Here is a 19,272-nt window from a genome sequence, read left to right as displayed (position 1 = left end):
AGAGTCGAAAATAGACTATTTTAGATTCTTAAATCCACAACACAATTCTGCAGCACCTCATCTGAACCAGATAGCTAGAGACAGAGCCTACCCATAAAAAAGGCAATTACAACGTCACTGATTGATTCCCTGTTTTGCCTCCCTCTACCCTATGGCACCGGCCTTGGATGTAGGCTAATGAGTCATCTAGCATTAATTAACACAGTGCTAAGCCTCAGTGCTAGCCCACGATTGCCTCAACACTTAATGAAATTATCCCCTAATTAGCTATGAATCCTGGTTCTCTCTATTTCATAACGTGTCACTGCTAAATCTGCAAGTAGGCCTATATGAATTAAAAATAAGCATGCGGTGGCGATAATCATGATTTAGGCACATCCTTAAATGAAAAACCTTATACTTAAACCTTTTGACCTCGCATCTAAAAATCTGGCAAAATTCAACTTCCTCTGAGGACTCTTTTTCATAGCCTAAAGCCCTCTAGTTTCCACTCAAAATGGTTCCCAAAACTAAAAATACAATAATATGAATGCAGAAATATGCAGAAGCACTGCAAATATCCCAACAATGTGTGTAGTGCAGGCCAGCAAAAATATGTCACTTCTATTGGCCCACAAGCTCAGTCTTTCCAATCATGGCTGCACCAAATAAAAGATTAACCTCATGACTGACAGGATTATGCTTTCGCCTCAAACAGATCTTGGATATCCCCTTCAGTACATTTTTTTTTCACCCCTTTTTCCCCCTCAGACAAATTGCAGAATGTACATTGGCTGGTCATGTTTAGACCCATTATGGAGTTAATAACTACACTTACCCTACAAATTGTCCATATGTCTAAAAAGGAGATTCATATGGCTATTTACTGAAGGGTTATAATTATGATGCAAGAAAATTGCAGCTGTATAATTGTACATGAACCTCTTCAAATCTTTTCACAAGTCCACAAAGCTCTAATGGAAAATATATGAAAACAAATGGGAACGTAAGGGCAATTTCAAGATGGGCCTATTTGCAGAGACTTCATCTACACATTTATTGTGAGAAATGTATTCTTGCAGCATCTGGTAGCTGGTGCCCTCCTAAAATACCCCCCAAAAAGTCCTAACAAAACAAATAAAACGCATTGTTGCAATTATGGTTTCGACAAGGCCCACCAGAACTTATGAAAAACAATTCAAAGGCATCCTCTGGGACAGTTGCTCACTACAAAAAAATATATATAGTAGGCCACTTATTACACAAGATAACGATTAATCAATGGGCTATACATTCATATGGTGTGAAGTAGCAACATTTCCCATTAGGTTTGAAAAACTTTCTCCACCTCTCTTTTGCTACTTGAGCTCAAGTGCAGCGGTCCCCTGGCTTGGCATGCAACGGCAGTGTGGGTCACCCTCCGGCCTGTTCAGCTGCCAGAGCCCTTTGTGTACAAAGATGTTAATTGGTCCTAATCCGCCACTAGAAGCTGTTTTGGTAGCCTGACCTCGCACCCTGAAGAACACCTTGGTGTGAAATACTAAAGGGCCCATTCAAGTACCAGAGAAAAGAGGCACAGAGCATTCCAACACAATTCAATTTCCCTGCTGAAAGAGGGGGATCTGGGGGGGTGCTGGGATGGAGACGGGGTGCATCATCATTTGAATGCTGAATAAAATGGTACAAAGCAGTGGTAACAGTGATGTGCGGCTCACAATCACACATTCTACCCGACCACAAGCATGGACAGGGGGCTTCTCACAGGCTGCCAGGAGATGGGAATGCTAATTGGCTCAAGCCTGAAACCAGGGAACCTCCACATACTAAAACATCCAACAAACCCACTCCACCCAAAGAAATTAAGTCTAAACTGGTTCCATGGGATGTCCCAACTCTGACGTCACCCCATTGAAGTTGAAATTTAAAACGATTAGTGTTAGGGCTGAGTAAGGGTTAGGTAATGGTAGGTAAGGGTTGCATTACAGTTCAGAAATCTGCAGTTTAAACCCTTTCACCTGAATGTATATTGAAAGTCAAGTCTTGTTTTTTGCTTCAATAGAGTGATCATGGGCATGTATCTATAGTTCCCCTTAAATAATTATATACACACACACACACACACACATTCGTGCTTACAATTAAAAAGCAAGGTCTCAGAGCGCTAAGAACCTTGGCGTGATCCTGGACAACAAACTGTCGTTCTCAACTAACATCAAGGCGGAGGCCCGTTCCTGTAGGTTCATGCTCTACAACATCCGCAGAGTACGACCCTGCCTCACACAGGAAGCGGCGCAGGTCCTAATCCAGGCACTTGTCATCTCCCGTCTGGATTACTGCAACTCGCTGTTGGCTGGGCTCCCTGCCTGTGCCATTAAACCCCTACAACTCATCCAGAACGCCGCAGCCCGTCTAGTGTTCAACCTTCCCAAGTTCTCTCACGTCACCCCGCTCCTCCGCTCTCTCCACTGGCTTCCAGTTGAAGCTCGCATCCGCTACAAGACCATGGTGCTTGCCTACGGAGCTGTGAGGGGAACGGCACCTCAGTACCTCCAGGCTCTGATCAGGCCCTACACCCAAATAAGGGCACTGCGTTCATCCACCTCTGGCCTGCTCGCCTCCCTACCACTGAGGAAGTACAGTTCCCGCTCAGCTCAGTCAAAACTGTTCGCTGCTCTGGCTCCCCAATGGTGGAACAAACTCCCTCACGACGCCAGGACAGCGGAGTCAATCACCACCTTCCGGAGACACTTGAAACCCCACCTCTTTAAGGAATACCTAGGATAGGATAAAGTAATCCTTCTCACCCCCCCTTAAAATATTTAGATGCACTATTGTAAAGTGGTTGTTCCACTGGATGTCATAAGGTGAATGCACCAATTTGTAAGTCGCTCTGGATAAGAGCGTCTGCTAAATGACTTAAATGTAATGTAAATGTCTTATTTACAAAAACTATGGCGATCATATTTGTTTTTCATAGAAAGAAAGTAGCCAGATACATTTCCTAATGTTTTGCATTAAGTTAATCATGCATATAACCAGAGAAAAGTAGCTACACATCAGTCAGAGCACTGTCTGCTGATAGAAATACCCTTTGTGAATTCTTATCCGAGTGGAAGAGAAGGGCAACTCAAGCACAAAATTAGTCTGAGGCTAGCAGAAATTACAATAAGCATTTTAGATGTGCGTTTATGCGTTCTCTTTTCTTTTTTGCATATTTCTGCATTAATGCAAGCCCTGGGTAAAAGGTTTAGGGTAGGGATGTTCCTTAATGCAATGAATTGGTAAAACAAAAAACTTAAACGCGAGTAAAACCAAATGCATGCTTTTCAACCGATCGCTGCCTGCACCCGCATGCCCGACTAGCATCACCACCCTGGATGGTTCCGACCTTGAATATGTGGACATCTATAAGTACCTAGGTGTCTGGCTAGACTGCAAACTCTCCTTCCAGACTCACATCAAACATCTCCAATCGAAAATCAAATCAAGAGTCTGCTTTCTATTCCGCAACAAAGCCTCCTTCACTCACGCCGCCAAGCTTACCCTAGTAAAACTGACTATCCTACCGATGCTCGACTTCGGCGATGTCATCTACAAAATGGCTTCAAACACTCTACTCAGCAAACTGGATGCAGTCGATCACAGTGCCATCCATTTTGTCACTAAAGCACCTTACACCACCCACCACTGCGACTTGTATGCTCTAGTCGGCTGGCCATCGCTACATATTCGTCGCCAGACCCACTGGCTCCAGGTCATCTACAAGTCCATGCTAGGTAAAGCTCCGCCTTATCTCAGTTCACTGGTCACGATGGCAACACCCATCCGTAGCACACGCTCCAGCAGGTGTATCTCACTGATCATCCTAAAGCCAACACCTCATTTGGCCGCCTTTCGTTCCAGTACTCTGCTGCCTGTGACTGGAACGAACTGCAAATATCGCTGAAGTTGGAGACTTTTATCTCCCTCACCAACTTCAAACATCAGCTATCCGAGCAGCTCACCAATCGCTGCAGCTGTACATAGTCTATTGGTAAATAGCCCACCCATTTTCACCTACCTCATTCCCATACTGTTTTTAATACTGTTTTTTTTATTTATTTACTTTTCTGCTCTTTTTCACACCAATATCTCTACCTGTACATGATCATCTGATCATTTATCACTCCAGTGTTAATCTGCAATATTGTATTATTCGCCTACCTCCTCATGCCTTTTGCACACATTGTATATAGACTCCCCTTTTTTTCTACTGTGTTATTGACTTGTTAATTGTTTACTCCATGTGTAACTCTGTGTTGTCTGTTCACACTGCTATGCTTTATCTTGGCCAGATCGCAGTTGCAAATGAGAACTTGTTCTCAACTAGCCTACCTGGTTAAATAAAGGTGAAATAAAAATAAAATAAAAAACAAACTAAAAAGCACAATTTGCTGCTTTGTCAGCTGCTTGATGCGAGTGTGTTAGGTTTAGTTGGCTGACAAAGGTGAAGTAATGTTAGCCTAGCTATCCTCCAGAACTATATTATTTAGTCAACAATCAGCTCATTGTTGACCCAAATCAAATCAAATTTTATTTGTCACATACACATGGTTAGCAGATGTTAAATGAGAGTGTAGCGAAATGCTTGTGCTTCTAGTTCCGACAATGCAGTGATAACCAACAAGTAATCTAACTAACAATTCCAAAACTACTGTCTTATACACAGTGTAAGGGGATAAGGAACATGTACATAAGGATATATGAATGAGTGATGGTACAGAGCAGCATACAGTAGATGGTATCGAGTACAGTATATACATATGAGATGAGTGTGTAGACAAAGTAAACAAAGTGGCATAGTTAAAGTGGCTAGTGATACATGTGTTACATAAGGATGCAGTCGATGATGTAGAGTACAGTATATACATATGCATATGAGATGAATAATGTAGGGTAAGTAACATTATATAAGGTAGCATTGTTTAAAGTGGCTAGTGATATATTTACATCATTTCCCATCAATTCCCATTATTAAAATGGCTGGAGTTGGGTCAGTGTCAATGACAGTGTGTTGGCAGCAGCCACTCAATGTTAGTGGTGGCTGTTAAACAGTCTGATGGCCTTGAGATGGAAGCTGTTTTTCAGTCTCTTGGTCCCAGCTTTGATGCACCTGTACTGACCTCGCCTTCTGGATGATAGCGGGGTGAACAGGCAGTGGCTCAGGTGGTTGTTGTCCTTGATGATCTTTATGGCCTTCCTGTAACAACGGGTGGTGTAGGTGTCCTGGAGGGCAGGTAGTTTGCCCCCGGTGATGCGTTGTGCAGTCCTCACTACCCTCTGGAGAGCCTTACGGTTGAGGGCGGAGCAGTTGCCGTACCAGGCGGTGATACAGCCCGCCAGGATGCTCTCGATTGTGCATCTGTAGAAGTTTGTGAGTGCTTTTGGTGACAAGCCGAATTTCTTCAGCCTCCTGAGGTTGAATAGGCGCTGCTGCGCCTTCTTCACGACGCTGTCAGTGTGAGTGGACCAATTCAGTTTGTCTGTGATGTGTATGCCGAGGAACTTAAAACTAGCTACCCTCTCCACTACTGTTCCATCGATGTGGATAGGGGGGTGTTCCCTCTGCTGTTTCCTGAAGTCCACAATCATCTCCTTAGTTTTGTTGACGTTGAGTGTGAGGTTATTTTCCTGACACCACACTCCGAGGGCCCTCACCTCCTCCCTGTAGGCCGTCTCGTCGTTGTTGGTAATCAAGCCTACCACTGTTGTGTCGTCCGCAAACTTGATGATTGAGTTGGAGGCGTGCGTGGCCACGCAGTCGTGGGTGAACAGGGAGTACAGGAGATGGCTCAGAACGCACCCTTGTGGGGCCCCCGTGTTGAGGATCAGCGGGGAGGAGATGTTGTTGCCTACCCTCACCACCTCGGTGCATATACTATGCATATACTATATTCCTGGCATGAGCAGCAGGGCGCTGAAATGTTGCGCGATTTTTAACAGAATGTTCGAAAAAGTAGGGGGTAGGAGTAACAGGTTAAGGAAAACCATCACAAAGCCCTGACCTCAATCCCATAGAAAATGTGTGGTCAGAACTGAAAAAGCGTGTGCGAACAAGGTCTACAAACCTGACTCAGTTACACCAGCTCTGTCAGAAGGAATGGGACAAAATTCACCCAACTTATTGTGGGAAGCTTGTGGAAGTTTACCCGAAACCTTTGACCCAAGTTAAACCATTTAAAAGGCAATGCTACCAAATACGAATTGAGTGTATGTAAACTTCTGACCCACTGGGAATGTGATGAAAGAAATAAAAGCTGAAATAAATCTCTACTATTATTCTGACATTTCAAATTCTTAAAATAAAGTGGTGATCCTAACTGACCTAAAACAGGGATTTTTTTAGGATTAAATGTCAGGAATTGTGAAAAACTGAGTATAACTGTGTTTAGCTAAGGTATATGTACACTTATCACTTCAACTGTACTTGATAAAAATACATTCAGAAGGAAAACGATTGTAATTCATTATAGATCATATTTCATAGAAATCTGGAAACAGCTACTTTAAACCTGGGGCACCAGATGGATACAATTAGTTATCAGGTAGAACAGAATACTGCTGGTTCTCTAGATAGTAGGGGTGAATAAGTCATACAAGGATCATACAAAGATCATGAAGGCGGTGTTCAAATATGACAGTTCCAAAGATTAGTAGACGGGCATTAACATACCGATGTCAAAATACCTTAACTATCCTCATTAGGCTAACTGTTTTTAATGGTGCCATTTTGACAAGATGTTGGCCTAATTGTTTAACAATTCAAACCTTCAGGCTGGTAGTAGAAAATAAACCTATTTCTACCGCAGTGCAAAACAAAATAAGACTGGCAATGCCAAACTGAATTAAAGCAACCTTCAGAAAAAATCTCAATTGCTTCTAAAAACCAGTGTAAGAGAGTTCACAAATGGAAACCAATTTATTTAAAAAACACTACCGTTCAAAAGTTAGGTCTCTTAGAAATGTCCTTGTTGAAAGAAAAGCTAATTTTTTGTCCATTAAAATAACATCAAATTGATCAAAAATACAGTGTAGGCATTGTTAATGTTGTAAATGACTATTGTAGCTGGAAACGGCTGATTTTTAATGGAATACCTACATAAGCGTACAGAGGCCCATTATCAGCAACAATCACTCCAGTGATCCAATGGCACGTTGTGTTATCTATTCCAAAAGGGTTTTCTAATTGATCATTAGAAAACCCTTTTGCAATTATGTTAGCACAGCTGAACTGCAGTCCGGATTAAAGAAGCAATAAAACGGCATTTGGCTCAAAATGGCCATAAACATAACTTTCTTCTGAAACTCCTCTGTCTATTCTTGTTCTGAGAAATGAAGGATATTCCATATTCCTGCCTTCTAGGCAGAGTTGCAAAGAAAAATCCATCTCAGACTGGTCAATAAAAAGAAAAGATTAAGATGGGCAAAATAACACAGACACTGGACAGAGGAACTCTGCCTAGAAGACCAGCATCCCGGAGTCGCCTCTTCATTGTTGACGTTGAGACCGGGTAGTATTTAATGAAGTTGCCATTTGAGGACTTGTGAGGTGTCGGTTTCTCAAACTAGACACTAATGTACTTGTCCTCTTGCTCACTTGTGCACCAGGGCCTCCCACTCCTCTTTCTATTCTGGTTAGAGACAGTTTGCGCTGTTCTGTGAAGGGAGTACTACACAGAATTGTACAAGATCTGCAGTTTCTTGGCAATTTCTCGCATGGAATAGACTTCATGTCTCAGAACAAGAATAGACTGACGAGTTTCAGAAGAAAGTTATTTGTTTCTGGACATTTTGAGCCTGTAATCGAACCCACAAATGCTGATGCTCCAGATACTAGTCTAAAGAATACCCGTTTTATTGCTTCTTTAAATCAGAACAGGTTTTCAGCTATGCTAACATAATTTCAAATGGGTTTTCTAATGATCAATTAGAAATCCAAAAGGGTTTAGCTAACACAATGTGCCATTGGAACACTGGAGTGATGATTGCTGATAATGGGCCTCTGTACGCCTATGTAGATATTCCATTAAAAATCTGCCGTTTCCAGCTACAATAGTCATTTACAACATTAACAATGTCTACACTGTATTTCTGATCAATTTGATGTTATTTTAAATGGACAATTTTCTTTGCTTTTCTTTCAAAAACAAGGACATTTCTAAGTGACCACAAACTTCTGAATGATAGAATATACACTATGGCACAAGGACAGCTGAATTATTTTTGATGAATATGGAATTGAATAGCCTAATCAGCCTGCTTCCTGAAAACACGGTTAAGGCTATAAAAGCCTGCGTACAGGCATTGGTATGTTACAGACTTTGTAAATAATTTGTTGAAATGGCAGAAACTCACACACACACAAACATATATTTTTTTAAAGTGTTACATTTCTGAGAAGCCAAATTTAAAACCAAATAGAATGTCGTATGTATAGAGGGGGAAAAAAATGCATGTCTGTTGACAGTGATCATAAAGATAAGCATACACATGATTAAAAGACAGGTATCAATTAGTATGACAAAATAAATGGGGATGCTGTCCAATTTGCCAGTGCCTCCTACTCACCACTGTTTCTAACATACAGCTCTTCTCACAATGCTCCTCGTAGTGATGACAACCCCATCAAATGGGCATGCTTTTAACCTTGCAGGTAGATGGCCCCAATATGGAAAAAGGACTCCCTACCTGACTGCATTGATTGGGAAGCATGTAATCAGACTCGGACCAGGGGAGAATTGGCTAGCAGGGTGGGAACACTAATCTGTGAGGTAGTTTTTGCTGGTGGGGAGCATACTGACGGGGGACACCTATACAGAGAGGCAGCTGGTTAACCCCAGAGCCCATCTGCAAAGGTGGTGCAGTTATAACAGATTGAAACAAGAAGGATGCCACAGCAACAGTTTAGAGCCATTTGCAGGGGTGAGAAGCATTTTGCCATTCTCTTGGTAGCCTAACCTGTCTAGAGATGGCTCAGTTTGGGTCCCTCATTGTCGGCAGGAGCAAAGGAAGGTTGAATTAAATTCAATTTCAGTCATGAAATGCACTGAATATTTGCTAAGTAGATTATAGTACTTTCAATTCTAACAAACTCACTGGTTAATTTAAAAGGGTAGCCACTGACAACATACAGTATCTGAAAAGGGGAAATCACTATTCTGATCATGGAGGAAGTGATCAAATGGAGCAACAGAGGAGATTTGACATGGAAAATAAACTGGCCTCTCACTTCTCCATAAGGCTCACTACAGTTTAAGGAAGGCATGTAAAGAAATGTGAAAAACACCAAGCTGAGGAAATGTCTCAACTCTGATTTCTCCTCATACAAATGCAAAAATAAATGGCACGTTCATTTTCTTTCATGTCAAGACAAACATCCACAGAAAGTATTTATTTCTCTGACAAGCTAGTTGCTTAAATAAATGCAGAGACAAGTAATGAACACTATAGAATTGTTCAAAGAAATAAGTTTAGGACGGGTTTTGAAAATGAAAATGATTTTATCATTAGCCTAGTACATCATTACAAAGAAATAGTCTGTCTTGTGCAATGTCTTTATAACACTGACTGTGTCCAACTAAAACAATGGGAAGCCATCCACTGGGTAAATTACCTTTGTCTCAAGACAATTTCAACAAAGGACCTTTATACAATTAAAGTCAAAGACTTGCTGTACACCTCTGTTTATGTCTCCTCCATTTCATAGAATATTTTCATTGCCTCGCTCATACGCCTGTTGATTCACTGACATACCGCAAAGACTTGGTACATTGTGATCCTATAGCCTAGGTTGCATTCATATAGCTACCCCAGGGAAATGGTTTCTTTGAACCAAGTCTCTGAAAGTACAGGTTATAGGCTACCCACCAACCTCTCCCAATAAAGTTGGATATATGGCACACATGATACTGCAAGGATGCCAACTCATTACTATGATAGTAGGCATTGAACATATTGCATTCCATCTTAAATTATTCATGAAAATGGTGTTTGTCACTATTTTCATACCAGTTTCAAAAATGTTAAATAGAAAAACAGGACGCCTTTTTATGAAAAACATGTGCCAGCTCATGCACCACTAAAATAACAGAGAGAAGGCTAAACTGCTGTCTAAAATATTATTTGTTCAAATTGCTGCCCGGACTATAAGCACGCATTGAATGGCAGCTGTTCAGTATAATGTTTGATGAGAATGAAAAATGGTTCAATCTGGCATGCCTACATTAGAGGAGACATTTGAAAAGTAGGATGGGAGGGAAATAGGGTTATAACGCAAAGCAGCATCTTCGCCTTAGCTTTCAGATGGCCTCCGCTCCATTAAGTAATTTCCTTCCAGTTTGCTAAGAGGCTTTTAGTCCATGCTTTCCTCTGATACTCAAGGAAAAATACCACCTGGCTAGCTCTATGATAGGACATGTTTGAGGTGTAAATATATATGAGGGACAGTGAAGAACATCAGTGAGATATAGACAAAAGAGGCAATGAGAGGTACCATCTACAGGTAACTGCCAAAATAAAGGAAACACTTCAGTAAATCAGGGACACAAAGTATATTGAAAGCAGGTTCTTCCACACAGGTGTGGTTCCTGAGTTAATTAAGCAATTAACACTCCATCATTCTTTAAAGGGTCATGTATCAAAATGCCAGTTGCCCATTATTTGGCTACCATCGCTGGAAGAAGAGATCTCCATGACTTTGAAAGAGGGGTCTCAAAGGAGCATATGGGGTTTAAAAAGTGTGTGTCAGTCACCAGATCTCAACCTGGTTGAACACTTACGGGCGATTCTGGACTGGCGCCTGCGAGAGCATTTTCTACCACCATCAACAAAACACCAAATGATGGAATTTCTCATGGAAGACTGGTGTCACATCACTCCAATAGAGTTCCACCCACTTGTAAAATCTATGCCAATGCACATTGAAGCTGTTCTGGCAATTAAGACAAGCATGGTGGTGTTTCCTTTATTTTGTGAGTTACCTGTATTTCCTATGCTACGGTAAATATCAATCAGAGCTTATTATTGTAACCTAAATATAGTGTCGGACCAGCACATGGAATCTTTTTAGTCTTTAGGCTGAAGACGTTTAGTCAAAATCCCATATTGAAAATGTATTTCAAGCTATTTTCTATAGCAGGAATATTGTGTACATTGTAAGACCTTAAAATATGTACTGGAAACCTGTCGGTACAAGAAACATACATATTTAAATACATCTTCAAGAAAGGTTCTTCATTGATTTAGATCAGAAATATCAATTAAGGCCTAGTTCGTTGTCGTGATCATAGTCCTCTCCTCAAGTAAGACTCCCTCCCTGCCTACTTTCTTTTGTGGTCTTAAATACATTGAAGAGGTGTATTTCAGTTAATCAAGGCTAGGGGAAGCGATACCAAATTTTCCAAGAAACAAGTTTAGGGTGAACAAAGGGTGAGGCAGGCTTCAGGTACTGGAAAACAGCTGAAAAATGGTAGTAAGAAATGGTAAGTAATTTCCCAACAGCCAATGAGGGCAAGATTCCAATGAGGAAATGTATAAACCATCAAAGGCTAAAACGTTGTGATAAGTTAATGTCCCACCCTGGGCATTTTATGATTTAGTCCACCAGCCACTGTTAGACGGGAAAAAAATCTAAATCTGAGTGGCTGGTAGATTTGACGAGCCCAAATATTTTTGCAATAATTACACCAAAAATCACAAGTCCTGGATGAGCATGCTTGTTTCTAAGATAAAATATATTTTACTAGCAAGAAGTAAATGTTGTATATTGCTCAATTCAATTTCATTTGTGTGACCCAAACCTTAAGCAATATGCTAAAAGATATCATTTAGACAATAGCAAAAACAGATAAACTGAACATCAAGAATCAAGTGCCTGCCCTGCAACAAAATGCTGTGATACAGCTTATTTATTATTATTAGTTCACAGCTCTAATGCTGACATTTTTTACAAGGAGTACATAAGTTGATACTTAGGAGCTGCCTGTCCATTTTAATAGCAAGGCAACGGCACATTTCAGCAAATAAACGGCATTTTTAATTAAATAAACATTGGGTCTAAATGAATTGCTTACGAGGTTACCATGAATGTTTACAAGGTTTATATTAAATAATTCAGCAATGACTGGTAAAAAAAAAAATTGGCCACTGAGAACTTCTAGTTAACTGGCAAAAAGCTTTATTTTTAATAGAGGCATACTAAGACAAAATAAATATGACCGTGTGTAAATGATCACACGGTGCAGGAAATAAAGACGTTCAAATGCTGGTAGTGAATGCAGGAATTAAACAATTAACTATAAAAATGAGCAAAATGTGTGTGCATTAAGGAAATAGACACCTGGCTCAAATGGAAGCCTGTCTTCTAAGCACCTTTTGTTCAGTGATTTAAGGAAATAAATGCCTGGGCTATTACTTGAAGCTTATAGGTACATTTATGAGCATAATTAAATTATTTCTGTGCTTTAATGTTAAGAAATGACTAAAAGTTCATCAATAAAAGGTTTTTGGAGTGTTCCATGGTCAATCAAGCACAATGTACTCACAAAAATATGAGTCAGTCAGGTGAGACATGTTCAGCTGCCCCTTTAAGGGGAGGGCCTTTTCCGTTGCAATTCAGTGTCTTTCAGAGACTGGAATCTCTGTTGTAGAAAAACTCTAACTAATATTGAAAAACAACCTAGCATGTGAACAAAACGATGCAACTAGCCAAGAAGCACAAGGACAGTTAGTAGGTCTTTCAGGTCACCGAACATTTGGGCTTTTGATTTTTTTAAACGTTTTAACTGTTCCCGAATTCTGTTTGACCACCTGCCAGCGTGACTGGTGAAAAGGACATTCTTACCTGCCAATGCCAAAATCTACCTGCATTTGGCGGGTGTTTCCCTTCCCTTAAAAAGACAAAGGAGCCACACGCAATAATTGAATAACCTAAAGACCAACGTTTTGGCAGACAAGCGGTCTTCATCAGGGTATAACAAACACTGCGGGTCACTAGTTTATATAGTGTCAAAGAACACACAGGTGTCTGTAATCATGGCCGGGTGTGGCTTGATAACATTGGTTAATTTACAGATATAATTAGAACATATAAGATACAAATGGATAGCATACAATCATAGATACAATTTGGCTACATAGGCCTACAAACATTTACAATGAATAGCAACATCACAAGAATGGCACACGGTGTTCATTTCCCACCCTGAAAGTGCCACTTAAAATGGATCATGAACAATTGCCGCTTTCCATCATAAACTAACCTACATGTACACTCATTAGCCAGTTTATTAGGTACACCCATCTAGTACCGGGTCAGACAACCCTTTGCCTTCAGAACAGCCTGAATTCTTTGTGACATTCTACAAAGTGTCAGAAAGTTCCACAGGGATGTAGGTCTATGCTGACACGATGGCATCACGCAGTTGATGCAGATTGGACGCCGGTACATTCATGCTGCTAACAGCCCGTTCCATCTCATCCCAAAGATGCTCTATAGAATTGAGGTCTGGGAACTGCTCATGCCACTCAAGTAAACTGAACTCGCTGTCATGTTCCAGGCAATGTTTTTCCACTTCTCAATTATCCAGTGTTGCTGATCGCGTGCCCACTGGAGCCGAATCTTCTTGTTTTCACCTGATGGAACCCTGTGTGGTCATCTGCTGCAATAGCCCTCCGTGACAAGGATTGACGAGTTGTGCGTTCCGAGATGTCGTTCTGCGCCATTATTTGTCTGTTTTTGGACCTCCTGTTAGCTGGCAAAATTCTTGCCATTCTCCTTCAACCTCTTATCAACGAGCTGTTTTCACTCACAGGACTGCCGCTGAATGGATGTTTTTTGTTCCTCGCACCATTCTCGTAAATTCTAGACACTGCATGTGAAAAGCCCAGGAGGGTGGCCGTTTCTAAGATACTGGATCCAGCGCGCCGGTCACCGACAATCATACAACACTCAGTCGCTTAGGTCACTCGTTTTGCTCATTATGCTGAGTCTTGTCCTTTACAGAGATGACAATGGATGTATACTCCTTTGTTATGTTGACAGGCAGGCCCATGGGCTACCATTTTATGTTCAAACTCAAAACATACAATATAAGCCCATATGCCTACCTCTAATTTATTTTACCTTTATTTAACCAGGCAAGTCAGTTAAGAACAAATTCTTATTTTCAATGATGGCCTATGAACAGTGGGTTAACTGCCTGTTCAGGGGCAGAACGACAGATTTGTCAGCTCGGGGGTTTGAACTTGCAACCTTCCGGTTACTAGTCCAACACTAACCACTAGGCTACCCTGCCGCCTAATGTCCTTCCACACGTCACCAAGAGCAGATAGAGGCTGAATTCAGAGTACAATATGGTTCTAAAGTCCTGCCTTTAGCCAGAATCAGAGAAAGACTATTCCAAACCACAGCTGGATGTTGGCCATGCATATTTTCACACCCTGGTGAAGAAAAGATGGCTGAAAGGCACCCTCTTCCCAATACACCACTGTTAAAAGGCCTCCGAGATGGTGGCATATCACAGATGGATGGTGACTCTATTAACTGTTCCTTGAAATAATAACATGGGGATAGGATTTCTCTTCATGTTCTCTTTCATATAAACCTGTATTCATTATTTTGGCCGCTGCTGAAGAATACATCAAAGGCCCATTTCATCAGTGTTTTACATATATTGTTTTTACTTTAAATTTATGAATCTGAGCTGCAAAAAGAGACTATTAGCTAAGGACGCTAGTTAGAAATTTAGCAACACTAAATTCTATGCAGACAGGTATTTTGTACTGACAAGCAAAAGTCATTACAAGCTCCAGTTTAATTGGTAAAACTGGTCATAATTTGTTATTATTAATCTGAGTACGTTGATAATGCTAACCTTAGTCAAATTTTCCAAATTGCTGATGGCTAGGCTACATATTGGGAGCCAATTTAATTCCTATAATCCAGTGCCTTTTGGACCTCAACTTCTGGGAGGGAAAAATTATATATTTCTCTTTTTTGGTATTCTATCAGAAAAAGGGCCATGTTTGACTTTCAGAAAAACATATTGGCTCACTCAGGCAGTTAAATCCCTGTTAGGTGCATAATCGCATACAGTCACTGCATAATCCTAACATGGTGGAACCTAACAAGGTGGAAATGTGGAGCCTAAATTATCCATAGCTCTGTGGGTGATTGAGATTAAGATGGCATAATGAATTTGATTCATTCTCTATAATTTAGCCTAAGAGGGTGGAAATGTATGAGTGAGACAGACTAGCATCATGAAACATAAAACAAACAGCATCAGTTTCTCAACAAACAATGACACTTCCTGAATGTGATGTCATTGTGGAAAGGGGCTGTTTTCTTAAAAGGAGAATTAATACAAACTAAAAGGGTGGAAAGTGATATCAGGGACTCAGAACATGTTAAATACAATATTAATGAAAAAATATTTTGATGAGAGATTTTAAATGTATTATTTGATGGCTTTTATTTCATGTAGAAGTTGATGAATAACATCCTTGGACATGGATAAAAAACACTTACAGCCAATGAAAACAAATAAAAGTTCATAAAATGCATAAAATTCACTTTCAAGATCCACATTTTTGTGTTAAGGTAAAGGACACCTGAAATTGTATTTGAATCTTTTTAGAATCCACATTTTACATGAAATAAGGGGGACATGAAAGGCACTGCACACTAGGAAAGAACCTTAAATGTATATTTTATAATGGGGGCACCGACTGGCTATTAGTTTTATTCTTTGCAATGGCAGTCAAACATGTTTAAAATATGTATGCAAATTATGGCAAGGATAGGGAATTAATCGATGAAAAATGAATGTATGAGACATCCTCTCCTGCAGCCTCTCACGTGATTTCGTCACATGAGTGGGATAATCAACCCATCTGTTACTATTCATGTCTTCCTATGAATCATTTCCACACCACAAGTCCACAACCCAATACAATTAGCTAGCTACAATTTCCAAGAAATGCAGAAAAATCGAAGGCTGCAGTGTATTAAAAAAAAAGTAACTAAAGCCGTTGAATGCGTGACACGATATATTCCGCTACCGTTTCACGATTATTCAGTCAGCTGACGGTAGTTGAACTTGCTTAAACTAGCTAGCTAATGTTCACAACGCTATATTTAGTCCCAACAGAGTACGTAGCTCTAAACATATGCATGTAACTATTATTAAACTGATTACAGAATTAAATATAACATACAAGCAAAGATCATTTAGACTTTTGTAAAACAGCTCCGTGTACTGTACAGGTTTGCTAACGAGCTAATGCTAACAATTGGGCCCATAAGCTAAAGTTAACTTGCGAGCTAGTCATTTCACTCCTTTTCGCATTTTACTTATGTCGCCTACAGTGATAGTCAGTCAAGTTTTATATTGGATATTTCACAGACACTACGTTTTTTTTCTAGCTAACGTTACCAAGCTATGGAAAAATCAACATTTGTTCTGGCTAGGTACGTACTCAGCCTTGGTTGTGAGATGTAGTTTCTGGTCACAGCCTGTGTGTGCGTCCTTGCCGCAGCAGGTCCGTTGATGTCCATTGTCCTGTTTCCCACCAATGTTGCCATGGTTAAATTAAAGAAACTAACTTGTTACCTGCTACGTTACAGTGTGCTGCTAGCTGCGAGGCTATTAAATGACACTGCGCTGGCGGCTAGTCATATGACTTTGGAATCCGGATGTTTGGGTTTCCACTAGTTACTACAAATACAAAGTCAAAATTGTCTATAGCAAGAATTTATGAAATAAATGGTCTTATTTGTCTTAAATTAAGGTTAGGATTATGCATAAGGGTTATCATTGTCGTCAGGTTTAAAATCCAGATGTTATGAAGATAAATTGTATAAATAGACGGGGTTTATGACTTTGTGGCTGTGGTAATTAGTGACGAAAGGATGTTTGAGTGTACAAGAAGACACACAGGTCTTCAGTTGGATGCGTACGCCGCTGTTAATCAATTAGATGCGCACGCCTCAGCACAATCATCTTTCTGAGTGGACAGTGAATATGGGATAGCCTACAAGACCGATCCTATGCTATGTAATCATATTAACACGACTCTCAACCGATTAATTGGAGGAAATAGGTGAACATTTTCACACACACACTTAAGAGATTTCATAATGCCAAATGAAAATGTGATTATCTAGGTTGTCTTTCACAGCACATGTGGGGATTGCATTTCAGGTAGCCTATCTAGAGATGGACATTCTCCCAGCATGTCTGCCTTTTGGTTATAGTGGTACTTGTATATTGAGGGCCTACAGTTTTAAAGGCCCTTGAAAGTAGGCTACTTCAGTTAGAATATCTGAACAGGGCTACAAAAGGCACACATTGGATGACTTCTCACTGCCAGTGGTCCGGTAAAACCTATTTCAGTGTCTATTATTGCAGAAAATGTTTTTTATTTGAACTTATTAAGTTGTGTGGTTTCAGGTACGCTATTAGCAAATTGTGAGAGTACAGCAGTATGCAATTCCCACTGGAATCATAACTGAAAATCATGACTTCTCACTTTATAATTTAGTTTAATGGAATTTCAGGCAAAAGGGAGGTGCTTTGTCTGAAATCTTACATTGTATTCCACATAGCATATTGCTACCCTACAGCACAGTGGTATACTGTACAAGATAGTAATCTGTCACAATCGGTGATCTGCTTGTGCATCATGACCTTCATTTGAGCTACAGTAGTAGCTTACTGGCTCCAGATTGCTGAAATCACATGTGCCTCACACTCACACAATGTCCTGGTGAGTGCATTATCACTTATTTTGAGTGACAGGAAAAAAAACTGCACTGATCCTGTCTCACTTGAAGCAGCACGTCCAGCACAATAGGTTGTAAGCGAATGTTTGAAGATGGTTTTGAACTGGTGCCCCCTACCCAACTGACACACACACATACACACCAGCTCTCTGATGGCAGAAAAAGCACTACAGATTGAAGTGGGTAAGCGCTGCAGCGGTGAAGCTGACGACACAACCCATTCCCGTAGTCCCTGGAGAGCCTATCCAAACGTTTCAGACTGCATGCAAAAAAATAGCAAATTAATGCTACTGAAGGGCTCCCACCCACAGGAGCACTGCCCTCATTTTAAAAATATATTTTTTTTCCTGAGTATTTTCAAATGAGTTCAAAGGATATGATTTCGCACAAACACCTTGTTACTATCTACCTAAACTACTTGGAATATTGTGTTACTGTAAAGGTGAGGTCATTGTACATTTGGTGTTAGTTGATATGTTAAATTAACCAACAGTTGGTGTTAGTTGATATGTTAAATCAACCAACATTTGGTGCTAGTTGATATGTTAGGTCCACCAACATTTGGTGTTAGTTGATGTGTTAGATCCACCAACATTTGGTGTTAGTTTATATGTTAGGTCCACCAACATTTGGTGTTAGTTGATGTGTTAGATCCACCAACATTTGGTGTTAGTTGATATGTTAGATCCACCAACATTTGGTGTTAGTTGATGTGTTAGATCCACCAACATTTGGTGTTAGTTTATATGTTAGGTCCACCAACATTTGGTGTTAGTTGATGTGTTAGATCCACCAACATTTGGTGTTAGTTTATATGTTAGGTCCACCAACATTTGGTGTTAGTTGATGTGTTAGATCCACCAACATTTGGTGTTAGTTGATATGTTAGATCCACCAACATTTGGTGTTAGTTGATATGTTAGATCCACCAACAGTTGGTGTTAGTTGATATGTTAAATCAACCAACATTTGGTGCTAGTTGATATGTTAGGTCCACCAACATTTGGTGTTAGTTTATATGTTAGATCCACCAACATTTGGTGTTAGTTTATATGTTAGATCCACCAACATTTGGTGTTAGTTTATATGTTAGGTCCACCAACATTTGGTGTTAGTTTATATGTTAGATCCACCAACATTTGGTGTTAGTTGATATGTTAGATCCACCAACATTTGGTGTTAGTTGATATGTTAGATCCACCAACAAATGGATAAAATAATAAAGTCCTATTGTTTTCTAAGGCTGTTAGTGACTACATTTGTATTATTTAATTTGACTAAAATGTATTGATATGACTACACAAAGATTTCTATAATCTTATATCTCAAGGCCAATTGACCTACACAAAATTAGATAGTTTCCCACATCCTCGAAAAATGTAAAAGCCCTTTGAAACACATTACTTGAGGTTGAGTCATCATGCCTACAGAATGCCTTTATATAAGAATGACATAATGTCTGTACATAT

At 40.1% G+C, this 19,272-nt stretch overlaps 1 protein-coding gene across 1 annotated transcript in view; it reads right to left on the bottom strand.

Annotated features, from left to right (window-relative positions):
• Positions 1-16,724, bottom strand: part of LOC124041305 (V-type proton ATPase subunit B, brain isoform-like) — a 46,944-nt gene extending 30,220 nt beyond the window's left edge. The window contains exon 1 of the mRNA XM_046358750.1: positions 16,498-16,724. Within this exon, the coding sequence (XP_046214706.1) occupies positions 16,498-16,603 (106 nt within the window). The 5' untranslated portion in view covers positions 16,604-16,724. The remainder of the gene's footprint in view (positions 1-16,497) is intronic.
• Positions 16,725-19,272: the final 2,548 nt, after the last annotated feature.

The sequence above is a fragment of the Oncorhynchus gorbuscha genome, linkage group LG08 (genome assembly GCF_021184085.1).
Source record: "Oncorhynchus gorbuscha isolate QuinsamMale2020 ecotype Even-year linkage group LG08, OgorEven_v1.0, whole genome shotgun sequence".
Classification (NCBI taxonomy): Eukaryota; Metazoa; Chordata; class Actinopteri; order Salmoniformes; family Salmonidae; genus Oncorhynchus; species Oncorhynchus gorbuscha.
This window is presented reverse-complemented; position numbering and strand designations above follow the sequence as displayed.